This window comes from Lucilia sericata, unplaced genomic scaffold, assembly GCF_015586225.1.
Source record: "Lucilia sericata isolate MDLA Ls3-8-SP2 unplaced genomic scaffold, ASM1558622v1 Contig000006F_arrow, whole genome shotgun sequence".
Classification (NCBI taxonomy): Eukaryota; Metazoa; Arthropoda; class Insecta; order Diptera; family Calliphoridae; genus Lucilia; species Lucilia sericata.
In genome coordinates this window covers 787,515-803,925 of record NW_023994047.1, presented here as the reverse complement: position 1 = coordinate 803,925, position 16,411 = coordinate 787,515, and the positions used below count along the sequence as shown (strand labels likewise).

The window sequence follows — 16,411 nt, the reverse complement described above, 5'->3', positions numbered from 1 at the left end:
TATAGACTAGACTATAGACTGGACTATAGACTAGACTATAGACTAGACTATAGACTATATAATCTCGACTATCGGCAAGACTATAGCCTCAAAACACAAATCAAATAATGAACACACCTAATACAAATACACACTTAGGCACCTTTATGTGCTTAAGTATTAATATTTTCAAAGACAGAAAACAAGAAGGAGAGTGATAGACCAAAGACCACTAGTAGTACTAGTAGACAATTGTCTATGACTAGGCAGTTTTCTACTTGAAATACATTTAAAGATAAACTAATCCATGTAAAATACTGGTAAGAAAATCTACATTATGTATATAATAAACTAAACAATATTTACAATAAAACATATACAAACAAACACATATTACGAACTATAGTTAATACTTGCACAAACATGTTCAAACATGTTTGCATGTATTTAGAGAGCATTAGTTAATTTACTGTTTGTTTTGAAACTAGAACGTTAGTTGTTGATATGATGAGTGTACGTTTTCGAGCATTTTGAGGCAAAAAAGCAAATCAGTTTTACTACTTGTTTCTTGGTTGTTTATTTGCCAGCCTTTTTATGGTTCTGATTAATGGAAAATGTCTACAAAACATGAGTTTTTAACTGACAGTTCTTAGTTGCAGGCATATGTAAGTAGTATGTCAGTAACTCCAGAATCATTGGTTTTTTTGTAAGTGACATCACATTGGTTTGAGTGATATAATGTGTGTGTGTTTTTTTGAATGAGTTCACGAGTGTGTTTGAGTATTATGTGTTAGTATTTTTCGTTTAAACTGACATCAATTTAGTTTTGTCAGCCCCTGAGGCGTCACTATGGGTTTGTGTTAACTATTATTAAATGGACCTTATATTTCATGTAAAGGGTAAGTGTAAAAGATGTAATTTTTTTCACACAAATAAGAGTGTTTTGTAAAAAAAACGTGGGTTATGTTGTTGTAAAAGGTACATATTCAAAAAAATTTTTAAATTTTTATCAAGAAAGTAAACGTTACAGTTCTTACACATTACATTATATTTGTTTCAATACCCTTTATAGGTATACGGGACTATTCGCTCGTGTGTTTATGCAAAAAAAAAAAAAAAAAACAACAAAAATTATATGAAAAATCTAGTATATTTAAGATTTATTTTCATTTTGACAAGATTGATCAAGATTTATGATGTTACGTTTTGATTTCGTTGTGTTTTAATAGAGTGTCAGTGTATTTGATTACAGCATTCGATAGAAATTCACACGCTCTCACTAACACAAACAAACAAACGCTTACCCACATAATACTGTTAAGTAATAACTCTACTGTTTGCTCACTTTTCCATTGCATACAGATACATTTATCATTCATGCATAAATATACATATAAATACAGTTCCCAATAGTATATTTTTATCATAAGGTTAAATCTATGCAAAAGTATCCTTCTTCCACTACTAAATATATATTGTCGTAACACTAAATTATTACCATTTACGACAATTTTCATCAATTCAATTTGACATGAAATACTCCAAATGAAAAATATGGAGGAAATAAGAAAATGTCGACTGAAAAATGTAAAAAGAAACCATAATCGCATCATCATTGTTTGAAAAAGTGGAAAATTCAATTTGAAATATTCAAATGTTGTTATAACAACAATAAAAACAACGACTAAACGACGACAACTGTTGTAGAATCATCTTGATGATGACGACAACCAACCACCACATCAAGCCACTGAAATTTTCTTTTTAAATACATATAAAGAAAAATTTAAAATAAAACTAGACGTATAAAAATAAAATAAAATTCAAATCGTTAAACCACAACATAACAATGCTTTTCAACTGCACAAGTATGTATGTTTGTATGTATGTAAATATTGTGTATGAATGAATGCAAGTAGTCTCTTGTTTGGTCTGAATATTTGTGTCTAACTGAGACTATTTGCGTTAAAAAACACAATGCAAATGTAATTTGCCCTCTATTCAGAACAACTACTACTACTGTTCCTGCTGCTGCTACTTCACTACTAACATATAGTACTATACATTCAGAAGCGCCACTTAATAGCTGGAAGCAAAAAATACTCTATACACATACATACACTCTTATATACAGACATTGAAGCAAACAGTCATCTATCCGTCTTTTGATATGTATTTTTTTGTGTATACAGTCCTTCAAAAGAAGGATGTTTTTAAGTAAAAGGTATTGTCAGTTTCCTCAAAAACAAAATTTCATTAGACTTACAGCCAATGTACTAGACTGTAAACAAAACTAAAATCATTACCATAAACCAGTCTATAGTCGAGGCTAAACACGATCTATGGACTAGAGTATATGACAGATTTTAGTCGAAACCATAGACTAGACAATTGTCGAGACAACCGAACAGAATATAGTCAAAACTAAAAACCAGACTATAGGCGATACCAGACAACATTCTCGAGTAGATAATAAATTCTTGCCTAGAATATAACAACAACAGACTTGACTACAGTCTCGACTAAAAATCAGACTACATTATAGACTATAATAAAGAATATAGTCAGACTTTAAGCGAGATTTTGACCAGATTATTGTCAAAACTATAGACTAGTATATAGACCAGACATTAGTGGATTCTACAGACTAGACTGTAGACAAGACTCTAGTTGAGATTATGAAGCAGACCAGATATAATCCAGATAAGACTGTAGTTGAGAATTTAGACCTTCTTATTTCCAATAATCAAGAATATAGCCGGAATATAGTCGATATAGGCCAGACTCTAGTCGATATTATAGATCAGACTATAATCATTAATATAAAATAGACTCTAGTCAATACAATAGACCTCAGTCTAGTCAATACTATAGACTAGACTCGGGACTACAGATCAGACTATAATCCAGATAAGACTGTTGTTAAGGTTATAGACCTGCCTATGTACAACTTTATAAACCATACCAGACAGTCGATGATTAATCCATTATTTTCCACTCTGATCACATCACTATTGTCAAGTGTTGGTTGGTTTGGTTTGTTGGTTGCCTGCTTTGTTGTTGAAAGTAGGATGCATGGTCGGTGTTGTATAGATTTCCGTTGCATGCCAAATCTACAACTCATACACAAAAACACACTGATACATGAAAAACTATTTGTTAAAGGTTCTAGCAATGTATGTTAGTTAATGTGTGCATGTATTTTAGTTTACATTTAAGTTTAGGCGACCTTGTTGAGAAAATGTCGTCTTGTACTCCTACGTCTTGCAGCAGCTCAACAAAAAAATTCAAAAGACGACTCTTCCTAGTTGCTGTTTAAATTTATATTTATTTATAGTCTTTATGGTTTTTGTGGTACACAAATGCTACGAAATTTGTTTACGACTCAAAAACTCAAAAAATACAAAAAATGCCTGAAAAGCACTGCTTACAACCCTCAGCAGTAGTTATTCAGTTGCAGTAAGTACATACATAAATACTCACTAGTATAATAAATACCTGACTTGCATCCCAGACTTTTTCGTTTTTTTTTTCATACTTTTAGCTGTATTTTGGTATAATGACATACTTAGTGGCGCGAAGTAAATAATGATGCTGTAGCTTTATCTACATGAAATTTCCATTTCTTGTTGAACAGCAGAGACTCAACACAGAAATATGATCATGAACTGCCACCGCAAGCCAAAGAGACTTGCAATAATATTAATTTTCCAAAAAAAGAAAACCCAGCAGGGGAGTTTAAACGAGTGTAGGACAAAAGTAAAGGTAAGCAAGATATATAAGATACAATATTTTCCATTTTTCAAAATGAACTAAGAAGTATTATTAAAGGTAAATTAATATTTATTAAATGATAAAATTTGAAAAAAATTGCTAATTTGTTACATAACCAACCACAAATCCTTAACTACCTTCTTTATACCGTACAGTTATCAAAATATAGCCAATGCAATAACTAATGGTGTGAATCTGAATTGAAAAGGAAAAGAAATAATAAAAATATATTCTACTTTGGCAATCGTTTGCTAAAGGGAAAAATATCCGTACAAGTTGCAAACTTTTTACAAATTTATTTTATTACATATTTATACAATTTTTTCCTATACATTTTAGTTTCTGTTACAGTCGTCCTTTGAGTATATTTTCGTGTTGTGTCAGTGTATTATATTTGCATTATTTCGTAGATATTGCAATTGGATTGGATTGAAATAAATATGTCATCATACGAGTATATGAGCAAATTTTTTACCTTTTAACTAGATATTTATATTTGCTACAAAGTTGAGGTAGTTTTTTCGAGGAGAATTTTTAAATTTATGTTTGTGCGTGTGTGTTAGGATTTCTTTTATATAGATTCAATAACATGTTGTAAAGGTATTAAACCATAATTTTGGTTGGTTAGAGATCTCAAGGTAAATTTATACAAAATTTATTTATAATATCAAGAGTGAAAAGAAAAAGGAATAGCAGATTTAAAAATATTGCTGAAGTAGGTAATAAAGCACAGAAAAATGTAATGAAGTGAAAAATAAGCATAATATTTAACGAGAACTGTGTACATGACTGCAACAAGTCATTTTTGTAAGTTAAGCATGGAAAGCAAAAAATGCAAAGCATATTTTAAGGTGAATAGAATGCAGTGGAAGTCCTGTCTATAATATCTCATAATAATACAAAACGTGAAAATTTAAGGTAAGTAAAAATATGGTTATAATAACATATGAGTATAAACTTAATAGTTAGATTTATGTTTACTTAAAAAAGATTGCGAAATTTGAAAAAATATGTTCATTAAGTTCACGATTTTTTGTAAAATATATTACGTATTAGAAGTTTGTGTAAAATAACTCGTTTTCTTTCTGTTTTCCCGAAATTTTAGACTAGACTATAGACTGGACTATAGACTGCACTATAGACTAAACTATAGGCTAGACTATAGACTCGACTATAGACTAGACTAGACTACAGACTAGACTATAGACTAGACTACAGACTAGACTATAGACTATACTATAGACTAGACTATGGACAAGACTATAGACTATACTATAGACTAGACTATGGACAAGACTATAGACTAGACTATAGACTAGACTATAGACAAGACTATAGGCTAGACTATAGACTAGACTATAGACTAGACTATAGACTAGACTATAGACTAGACTATAGACTAGACTATAGACTAGACTATAGACTAGACTATAGATTAGACTATAGACTAGACTATATACTAGACTAGACTATAGACTAGACTAGACTATAGACTAGACTATAGACTAAACTATAGACTAGACTATAGACTAGACTATAGACTAGACTATAGACTAGACTATAGACTAGACTATAGACTAGACTATAGACTAGACTATAGACTAGACTATAGACTAGACTATAGGCTAGACTATACTAAACCATTGACTAGAATATATACTACACTATAGACTAGACTATATACTACACTATAGACTAGACTATAAACAATACTATATACCAAAAATAATTCAAAATTTTTCTAACTGTATTTTAATCTTCAACCAAAAAACAACACTTCAGTTAACAAGATAATAATGAGTATTTTAATGCAAAACTAATCATGTTTTTAACATAATTTACCAATTATTTACTCGATGATCCTAAAGGTATACTTCATTATCTTCTCATGCCCAGAAAAACAAGTTATTATTTATTGGTATAGAAAGTGACAAAATAATCTTTTTTTGTCACCATCGACAATGTGTGTGACTAAAATGATTTTTTCGATTTGATTAGATTAAAATTTTTTCACTATGTACATATATAAAAACAAACAAATAAATAAACTATAACAAGAACAACTAAAACTTGTTACTAATTTATAGAATTTAAGTAAAATGACTGGAAGAATTTGTAAACATTTTAATTTAGACTGTGGAGGTGTGAATATCAATCAGTGTTAGAGTTAAGTGCGTTAGACAGATAGTAAAATTTTTAAAATGTTAACAACAATTATAGCAGTAATAGCTTTAGCCCAGTTATCATTACAGGTGTGTCTTTGTTGAAGATTAATAAAATTATTAAATAAAGAAATTTGCATTATAACTGATAAAAAAATATATAAACAATAATTATTATTGTAATTAAGTGCTATCTGTTTAAAGTTTAAATAATAAAAAATGCTTTTGTTTGTATGTATTTAGGCTAGCACAGCCTATGATCCCTTTTACGCGGCCGGAGTGGTGGAATTCAGACCCTCTACTAGCCTTACCGCCGAAGCACGCATGCTAGACAATCTTAAGGGTTATTTGTCTATTTTAGAATCGGAAGATGCTAAAAATCTCGATGTTATAGTATTTCCCGAATCTACGCTTAATAATAATGAAGAGGCCACATTTGTACCCAATCCGGCCAAAGGTTTAATAATCCCCTGTAATGTGAATACGGGAGAATATCATGATTTATTGGTGCAATTATCCTGTGCTGCCAGAAAGTTAGCCTCTTATGTGGTGATTAATTTAACGGAAAAGGAATTGTGTTCAACAGTTCCAGAGGACACACGCCCCTGTGCCAGTAGTGGCCTAAATCTGTACAACACCAATGTCGTGTTTGATCGTAATGGAGCGGTTTTGTCACGTTACCGCAAAGTCCATTTATATGGTGAAAATAAGAATACCACTTTTGCACCCGAAACCGGTTGGTTTGATACAGATTTTGGTGTACGTTTTGGTCATTTTATATGCTTTGATATATTGTTTTACGCGCCAGCAGAATCTATGGTCCAACACAATGGCATTAAAGATTTCATATTCCCCTCTATGTGGTTTTCGCAATTACCATTTCTAACAGGTGAGTGAGTATCCGGGCAGAAATCAAAATGATTCAAGAATTTTTTAATTGCTTTTTTGAAGTATTTAAAAATAGTGTTTGAAAAACAATTTTAGAGTTTATGACCTGTTTTGCAATTGAAAGCGATAAGAAGTTTGCTATCAAAAAACGTGTATATCTTTAACAATTTTGTTTGGGTTTCTATTTCTATGAATATTTTTAGCGGTCCAAGTACACCAGGCCTGGTCTTATGCCAACAATGTTAATTTATTAGCAGCGGGTTCATCGAACCCTTTGGTAGGTTCTACCGGCACAGGAGTTTATAACGGTCGTAAGGGTATTATTACGGCTAAAATGAATCAGGGTTTGGGAGAGCGTAAGCTGTATATAGCCCATGTACCCAAATATCGTCATTTAACCAAAAGATCTTTACCTTTAAGTCCTATCAATCAAAAAAAACTAGCTTTGCCTAATATCACTTTAAAAAGGGATTATTTGCAAAGTTATGAATCCGTACCTCTCAACTTGACTGCTGGTAATAGTGTTAAGCATGAAATGTGTTTTTCCAATTCTTCATTTTGCTGTAAATTCGAAATACAATGGCAACCTTTGTTGGCTGAGAAGGAAAATAAATTCTATCAATATCGTTTGGGTGTCTATGATGGTTTGCGTAATGAAGTGGCGGCCGAAACTAATCAACTTAAAAACTGTGCCTTATTTAGCTGTATAGGTGAAGATATAATGGACTGTGGCAAAACTATGGCCACCGACATCGATGTAGTATTTGAAAATATCACCATTACAGCCACTTACCCCAAGGCTGAACAATTTTTAATTATGCCCAATAGTTTAACTGCTGATATGATGCCGGTGCCAGTAAATCACTTCAAATGGGAAGAAACTGATAAAAAGTAAGTTTTTTATTTGCCTCTTAACCAAGCTTAGGCTAATGATTACATTAAGTAATGATTCAAAAAAATCTAATTACAATTAGATGAAATTGAGAAATACCAATTAGAAATAATTATAATTGGAATTATTCCATTTATAATACTTAAATTACAATTACAATTTAATAATTATCAAAAACAATTACTTTTAATGCAATATAATGCATAATGTAATTAAGTTCCTTCTAGTCTATTCTTAAGAAAACAAAATGTCTATAAAATTAATTAAATCGTAAATCTTTTTAGAAATACTGTACAAATGCGTTATGAACTTAATACCACCACCCCCAATGTCATGGCCTTTTCTATCTATGGCAATTATTATGACTGCATTGTAGACATTAAACCAGACGATGAGGATGACAACAAAGGCGATGGTGGAGATGGTGCAGCTGGTAGCTTAAAGAACTCTTTAGTTGTTATAATAGGAATTTTCCTAATAAACTTGTTGTTATAAATAATCTATAGATTAGTTCTTTAATAAAAAAATTCACGCTCCTTAAAGTAGATAATAAAAAAATAGTTTTGAAAATAAAAGCAAACAAGTTTATAACTCATTAACAACTGATTATTGGGCAAAAAAAGTTTTTTAATCATTAAATATCGTATACCTATATAAAGAGAGTAAGAGAGTAAGAGCGGGAGAGTCGGTAGGTATATAAATCATAAGATATTTGTAATCTTTTGTAGTCGTATTATAGTTTAAATTGTATATTAAGCAGACCTTACTTAAAAAGTATTAAACAGTATTAAAAAGTTGTTGGTTCAAACAACTACTTTTAGGGGGAATAATAAGTGAAAATAATGAAATTTTTTATATTTTTAATAAGTGTTTTATTAATAAGTTTAATCAGTACAGTAAGTTAAAGTAATTTGTTTTATTAACATGTTATTAACAAATACTTCTTTCTGTTTAATGAAAAAAAAAGGTAAAAACTGATGACTCTTATTATACAGCCGGAGTGGTGGAATTTAAACCCCAAGTGGGTGGCATGAATTCTTCCCAATTAATGGACGAACATTTAAAAGCCTATTTGGATATATTAAATTCCGATGAGGCCATTGATACAGATATTATAGTATTTCCCGAGGGCACTTTAAACAATTCATTTAATCTCACCTATGTACCAAGTGTCTCAGATAATATTATACCTTGTCTAACAAATCCTCAACAGCAATATGCCGATTTCTTTGTACAATTATCCTGTGCAGCTCGCCGTTTGCGTAAATATGTTGTCATAAATTTAACGGAAAAAGAAAACTGTCCCTCGACACCCGAAGATTTACGACCTTGTGCCAGTAATCAATTAAATATTTTCAATACAAATGTGGTATTTGATCGTGAGGGCCGTGTGGTGTCACGTTATCGTAAAGTTCATGTGTATGTGGAGAATAAAAATACTACTTTAAAACCGGAATATGCCATATTTGATACAGATTTTGGTGTACGTTTTGGTCATTTCATTTGCTTTGATATGTTGTTTTATACCCCTGCCCAAGAGTTGGTCGATCGTTTTAATATTACAGATTTCATATTTACCAGCCTTTTCTATTCGGAATTGCCTTTTTTGACAGGTAAGTGTAATTTTCAATATGTTATGAACAAGATTTAGAAAAAGAACCGATATCGAATGCATAATCTTTTAAAAATTTCCCAGTAATTTTGGTAAATAATAAAAATGTGATTCATTAGTTTTTCAAAGAAATTTTAAATTTAGTTTTTCAAGTGCAAGCTTTTCAATAATCAAATTTCTAAGAATATTTTTTTTGTACAACTTTGATAAATTTAATATTAGTACATATTATTTTGTGTATAAGACAACCCCTACCTAATTAAATAGGTGAAATTATGTTTGTACATATTTCTCTTGGCGCTCTTTATAGTTTAAGATCTCATTTCATGCTCAGCGTGATCATATTTCATTCAAAACAATTATAAGAGAGTAAATCGTATGATTTTATGTTAACTAATATAAGAGAGGAATTGAATTCGAAGGTAATATATGTTTGGTTTTCTCTATTTTATATATGAGAATGACCCCTGAACCGAATTGTATTAAGGCTGTTCAGTGAAGAAAATTTTATTTTAAATAAAAAATCTTATTTAGAAAAAAACAAAAATATTGAAACAAAAAATTTAAGAAAAATATTAAATAATGAAATACAAATTACTTTGCAGCCGTTCAACTACAACATGGTTGGGCCTGGGGTAATAATGTAAATTTACTGGCCGCTGGCGCTAGTTATCCTGAATGGGGCATGACTGGTAGTGGCATATATGCAGGAGAATTTGGAGATCTAGTTTCCGTTATGGTTAGTGATGTGGGAGAACGTAAACTCTACAAGGCTAGAGTACCAAAAAAAGGCTCTAAATACCAACCACAAAACACAAACCCTACAATTAAAAACCCGCACAATGTAACAAAACTACGCCTCTTAAAAGATCCCCAAATTGAAAATTATAATTCTGTAATACTAGATATAAGTAGCGAAGAGAAATACATCAAGAGATTTTTGTGCGATGAAGATGTATGCTGTACATTTGAAGTAACTGCAAAAATTTTAAATGAATCCCTCGAGCAAAGCTTAAGATTTCGTGTGGGTATATTTGATGGTCGGCGTACTTATGAAAAGGAGGAATGGAGTGATATTAAAGTATGTGCTTTATATGCCTGTGCCAATTCAGAGCTCAGCAGTTGTGGTGAAGCTGTAGTAACCAACAATGTGTTATTCAAAAGCATTAGCATTAAAGGCAAATTTCCAAAAGGAAACAAACTCTTGATAATGCCCTCCATTTTGGATGATCAATTGTATCCCCTGAAACGTAGTGATATAATGTGGTCGAGCAGAAAGCCATAGTATGTATTTTGTTTTGGTTTTTTTTTTATATTTTCTTTTAATTAAAATACGTTTTATTATTTATAATTTCAGTCAAGTCTATGAAGTGGACTTGAAGTTATTGCAAGAACAGACTAACATTATGACTTTCGGCATTTATGGCCAGTATTATGAGAAGTCTGCTGCGGTTTCCACAAGCGCAACAACACACATCTTAATAATTACTTTCTTGTTATTAAATTTACTGGGATTTATAAATTTGTAAATTTTATTTAAAGCTAAAGAAATTAAAGAAAAACACATTGTTATAATGTTATTAAAAACTTTATATTTCTCAAAAACTTTTTGCATTTAAAAAAATTTCATTCATTAACCCTTATATACATATATTATTTTTTGCAAAAAACATAATTTTTACATTGCAGCTTAAAATGTGTATTTGCTCAATTTCAACAGCAAAAACGTAGAAAAAAAAAAACTTAATTAAAATTGTGTTTTTAATGCAATTAAATGAGTCTCATTTAGGTTGTTATGAAGTGGAAATAAAAAAAAGAAAAAAACTTTTTTTATATACCACAATGTTTGCTGAAAAGAAGAGTAGACCGCTCATTAGATTTAGAGGGTTTTTTTCAGTACACATTTTCTTGCCAACAACATTTTCACTTTTTATGACAAATTTTACGTTAAACATTTAATCGTATCTTATAGATGCTAGTGTCCTTAACAGGATTACAACAAAATTTGAGTTTAATCGCAAGCAGTAGAGGCAACGAAAAAGAAAGAGGACCGTATTTAAAACATTATAATGATGCTAATAAAAACCACAGGAGTCGTATGTCATTTACACTCAAATTTTATCCTTCTTGCCATCTTCCCTTTATGTTTTATTTATTTATTTATTTTTTTTTTTTTTGGTAAAAATGGGGCAAAATATGAAATATTTCGTTAACCATGTGAAATTTATTTGTTCATAAATTTGAATACTTTTCTCAAAGACTCTTTAGTTAGTGTTTTGTATTATGTTATTTTTTAAGGATTTTTTTTATCTAAAATTTCATTTTTATGGAAATTTAACAAGGCATCCTTAAAAAAATCTAAAGTTTATTTTAGATGAAATTTATACATGTATATGTGATACATACATACACATTAACCCTAAAGTTGGCAACAAATAAAATGACAACAAAAAAATTCAGATTATAAACCATAGACCGGAAAAACATCCAGACTATATACTAGACTAAAGTCCAGATTATAGTCTCGACTAGATTATAGTTCAGACCACATATTAGATAATAGTCTTGAATATAAACTAGACTATGTACCGACTATAGTGTCAAGATTATGAACATTGTTCATAGTTTGTTCATTGAACAACTATAGTCGATACTATGAACCTATGTTTATACTATGTCCTGACTGTATTCTAGTTTAGAGGTATAGACTCCAGACGGAACGAGAGGAGAGGGAAAACGAGAGACGAGACGGGAGCCGGGCGAGAGAGAGACGGGAGCGAGGGAGCGAGAGAGCGAGCGAGCGAGCGAGCGAGCGAGCGAGCGAGCGAGCGAGCGAGCGAGCGAGCGAGCGAGCGAGCGAGCGAGAGACGAGCGAGCGAGCGAGCGAGCGAGCGAGCGAGGAGCGAGCGAGCGAGCGAGCGAGCGAGCGAGCGAGCGAGCGAGCGAGAGAGCGAGAGAGCGAGCGAGCGAGCGAGCGAGCGAGCGAGCGAGCGAGCGAGCCTATAATCTATCTATCTATATATCTATCTATCTATCTATCTATCTATCTATCTATCTATCTATCTATCGATCTTAGCTATCTATCTATCTATCTAGCTATCTATCTATCTATCTATCTATCTATCTATCTATCTATCTATCTATCTATCTATCTATATATCTACTATCTACTATCTATCTATCTATCTATCTATCTATCTATATATCCTAGTCTATCTGTCTATCTAGTCTATCTATCTATCGATCTATCTATCTATCTATCTATCTATCATTCTATCTATCTATCTAAAGTCTATCTATCTATTCTATCTATCTATCTAGCTAGCTATCTAGCTATGCATATCTAGCTATCTATCTATCTATCTATCTATCTATCTATCTAATCTATCTATCTATCTATCTATCTATCTAGCGATCTATCTATCTATCTATATATCTATCTTCAGCTATCTATCTATCCTATCTATCTATCTATCTATCTAAATCTATCTATCTATCTATCTATCTATCTAGCTTCTATCTATCTATCTATCTCTCTATCTATCTAATCTATCTTATCTATCTATCTACTATCTATCCTATCTATCCATCTATCTATCTATCAGATGGCGCCGAAGTTTTAATTTTTTGTGAATTATACATAAACCGCTAAACAGATTATTTTGAAATTTGATTTGACCATAGTCCAAACTATAGTCTCGTCTATCAACTATATAGTCTACTCTATAGATAAAACTTGTCCACACAACAAAGTGTCGTCTAATGTGTTTTATATTCGAAACAACAAAAACACCCTCTGTTGAAACATTTCAAACAGCCCAAGGGTTAATTAAACACACAAACAAAAATAAAAACGCGGCAAAACAAAACAAAAAATTTATATATTAAATGGAATGAAAGCAACAGTCAGTGGCTCCTTTCTCAACATTTCACATGGAGTCAAATACAAACATCAATGCTCTCGAACCAGCATAAAAAGCCACGCGACCTAGAAGCACATAAATGAAATGAAACCACTAAATATATGTATATATGTATGAGTGTATTTTCATATGTAAATGTGTGTATGTGTGTTACGAGTATAAAATACAAAACGAACAAATAATAAAAACAAAAAAAATCTAAACATACAACAAAGCAACAGCAATAGTAGAAGAACAAGAAGAATTTTAAACAAAAGTAACAACAGAGACCTGGAGAGTGCAGAGAGAAAAATCAAATGAAAAGCGACAGACCCAACGTTAGATAGTGGAACAAATTGACTGACAACAAAACAAATGAAAATACCATTGAGTCAGGTTAGCAAAAGCAGTCAGCAAGCAGGAGAGCGGGAATATTGCTGCTGACTGTGTGCTGCTGATGGTGGTAGTGTTGCTGATGGGCCACAATGCAGGCCAAGTACAAGTACACCCTCATCATCTTGCTCTCTGGGCCTTTAATCAACAATCAAGTGTAAAACAAACGTAACAATTCATTCATTTCAACTGTTGCTCCACTTGTTAGCATTTCTCCAGCCAACCAACCAAAATCAAATGTAAAAGAAACAACTCTAAATCTCTACAAGGTGTGATAAGAGAGAAAGAAAAATAGAGAGTGGAAGGAAATTAATAGTAAATTCCAGGAGAGGTACAATAAAATATATAAGGGAATTTTTTTATAAAAATTATTTTAAATATAAAATAATTAATACAATTTTTTAAGAATTAATTAATTTTTATTGGAATTTTTCTTTAAAAACATTTAAACAAATTTATTTTGAATATTGAAAGTCTCCACTTTGTTACTAACAAAGAGAGCATGGAAAGCAATTCTCCAAAAAAATTTCAAATGCTTTTACGAGTAAAAAGCCACGTCATTGCCATCCGTTAGCAAAATTTTACAAGAGCATTCGTGTGTTGCTGGTGTATACTTGAATCCAGTAGGCTTTTAGCCTCCGAGCGGATAACTATAGAATTTTAACGAAAGCGCAGTGTTTGTGTTTAACAGTGACCAAAAAAGAAGAAAAAAAGAGATATAACTTATAAAAAATTCAAAAAGTTGAGAATTTCAAATTCAAACAGCTAGAAAGAAAATTCAACTGAAAATTTAAATAAAAGCATTTAGTAACAACAGCTTAATAAAAAAAAGGAAATTTAAAAAATTAAAATTAACTCCTAAAAATTTTGTGTGCCAAAAAAAAAGAAGTAATAAAAAAAATCAATTTTGCCTAAAAGAAAAAAATCATAATTACTCAATATTAAATATTAATTAGCCAATACAGTTGCTAAAAATACACATACACTGTAATAAATATTAATTGAAAAATAACATACATAATTACAACTCAAAAAAAAAAACAACATTTATAAAGTAACTAACAATTTAAATTAAAAAAAAATTTTAAAGGTAAAAAAAGGGTTTTAATAAATAAAAAAATATTTAAAGAAATATATTTTTTTAAATAAATATTTGCTACAAAATTTGATTATAAAACCTGTGTATATATAAAACTTTATAGTTAAACGATCGGAAACGAACTTTATATTTCAGCAAAAAAAAGTACTAAATGAAAAAAAAAACGGCCATACAAGCAATACATACAAACAAATGTACTTAATTTTTTTTATATGTACACACACTTACATAAAAACACACATACACACTCACAGTTAAAAAAAATATTAACCAAATAATACTTTGCAAAATACATAATTTTTATTTCATTTTTGTGTTTTTTTTCCATTAATAATTGAATTTAAATCCAATTGAAAAAAAAACAACAACTTTAAAATGCATTTCAATTTTTATGGTCACATGCAGTAAAATTTATTAAAAAATATATTTTTATTAAAGCTATTAATTTTATTTCATTAATAAAATTAATTCGTGTATGCCATTAAATTGATGCAAATTTGAAAATAAATGAAAATTTTTTTAAAATACTTTTTTAATATTAAAGAACTTTCTGGAATATAACACTTCAAATAAAAGAAATTTTTTACTTTAATGAAAACAGACTTTTTAAGAATTCACATTTTTAATTGACTTTTATAATATCAAGAAATGTTAATGGACAATTGATAAGCAAAGTTCGCAGATGTTATAGAGAACAGATACAATTATTAGTTATAAGACCTTGATTGTTCTTGATCAAATTAATTTAGAAATCATAGAATTAACATCGAAAAAGAGATTCAAAGCTGTGTCATTTCGACAACGCAACTTCCTGTTTGACAACATAGTGTTATCACTTTGGTAACACCGTATTATTTTTTTGTTGATTTGAAAACGTCATGTATTTTTTATATTTTTGTTGTCGATTTGACAACTATCCGTTCATACTTTGACAACGATGATGTTATTGAAAAATTATAAAACTTTTGGTATCAAATTGGTACCAATGTAATTTAAAAACGTCTTTTTTGCTTCTGTGTATATATAGAAATAGAACAGAAATATGATTTTCCAAATTTTGTAAGAAAAATATTCAAACTCTCATATATGTCAAAGTACGAAGTAACAGAAACTCAAGCAATAATCGAAATTATTGATTGGTCAGAGCCTGATCTATTCACTGATGATATACATAAATACCAAGCATGAACTCGGTGATGACTTGTAGTTTTAACACCCTTTTTGCAGGTACTTATTTAAGTAGTTAGTTGTAAGCGAGCGTAGTAAGTACTTGCCTCATATGTCATCATTCACTTCCAAAGTAGAAAGTAACAGAAACTCAAGCAATAATCGAAGGTATTATGATTGGTCAGAGTCTGTTTTATTCACCGATGAGATACATAAATACATACTCAGCTACAACTCGGTGATGACTTGTACATACCCAACTACTTACTTTTCAAGGACTACTACATAGCGTCTGCATTACTTTTGAGTACTCTTATCATGACTTTCATATAATCAGATATGTAAGTACATTATTTTGTGTTTTGCGAATTAACGAACAAGAGGCCCAGGATCTTATTCTGTGTGAGCAATTTTTTATGCGTAAAAGACAACAACTTTTCAACACGCTTTTTGCAGGTACTTATTTAAGTAGTTATTTGTATGCGTGCGTAGTAAGTACTTGCCTTCAATGTCATCATCGTGTAGAAATAAGTTTAAATGCTA

The 16,411-nt window shown here is 30.5% G+C and overlaps 4 protein-coding genes across 15 annotated transcripts in view; 3 read left to right on the top strand and 1 right to left on the bottom strand.

Annotated features, from left to right (window-relative positions):
- The window catches only part of LOC119601645 (alpha-ketoglutarate-dependent dioxygenase alkB homolog 7, mitochondrial), a 118,425-nt gene that overhangs the window by 3,858 nt on the left and 98,156 nt on the right, over positions 1–16,411 (bottom strand). The gene's annotated exons all lie outside the window — the stretch shown is intronic.
- LOC119601630 (vanin-like protein 1) lies at positions 5,870–8,198 on the top strand. The gene is made up of 4 exons (XM_037952684.1): positions 5,870–6,005; positions 6,159–6,804; positions 7,007–7,694; positions 7,980–8,198. The coding sequence occupies exons 1-4, from the start codon at positions 5,955–5,957 to the stop codon at positions 8,188–8,190; spliced, it is 1,596 nt and encodes a 531-aa protein (XP_037808612.1). The 5' UTR covers positions 5,870–5,954; the 3' UTR covers positions 8,191–8,198.
- On the top strand, positions 8,431–10,894 carry LOC119601636 (vanin-like protein 1). The gene is made up of 4 exons (XM_037952696.1): positions 8,431–8,591; positions 8,663–9,308; positions 9,913–10,591; positions 10,665–10,894. The coding sequence occupies exons 1-4, from the start codon at positions 8,538–8,540 to the stop codon at positions 10,834–10,836; spliced, it is 1,551 nt and encodes a 516-aa protein (XP_037808624.1). The 5' UTR covers positions 8,431–8,537; the 3' UTR covers positions 10,837–10,894.
- LOC119601592 (voltage-dependent T-type calcium channel subunit alpha-1G) overlaps positions 14,222–16,411 on the top strand; it is a 98,036-nt gene continuing 95,846 nt past the window's right edge. For all 9 annotated transcript variants that reach the window (XM_037952636.1, XM_037952621.1, XM_037952652.1 and 6 more), the window contains exon 1: positions 14,222–14,692. The gene's annotated coding sequence lies outside the window, so the exon portion shown is untranslated. The remainder of the gene's footprint in view (positions 14,693–16,411) is intronic.

Excerpts from the sequence above, each read along its gene's own strand:
- LOC119601630 (XM_037952684.1), top strand. The coding sequence starts at position 5,955 with ATGTTAACAACAATTATAGCAGTAATAGCTTTAGCCCAGTTATCATTA. Across the intron at positions 6,006-6,158 it reads TAGCCCAGTTATCATTACAG|GCTAGCACAGCCTATGATCC; the intron begins GTGTGTCTTTGT and ends GTATGTATTTAG. Across the intron at positions 7,695-7,979 it reads TGGGAAGAAACTGATAAAAA|AAATACTGTACAAATGCGTT; the intron begins GTAAGTTTTTTA and ends AAATCTTTTTAG.
- LOC119601636 (XM_037952696.1), top strand. The coding sequence starts at position 8,538 with ATGAAATTTTTTATATTTTTAATAAGTGTTTTATTAATAAGTTTAATC. Across the intron at positions 8,592-8,662 it reads TAATAAGTTTAATCAGTACA|GTAAAAACTGATGACTCTTA; the intron begins GTAAGTTAAAGT and ends TGAAAAAAAAAG. Across the intron at positions 10,592-10,664 it reads TGGTCGAGCAGAAAGCCATA|TCAAGTCTATGAAGTGGACT; the intron begins GTATGTATTTTG and ends TTATAATTTCAG.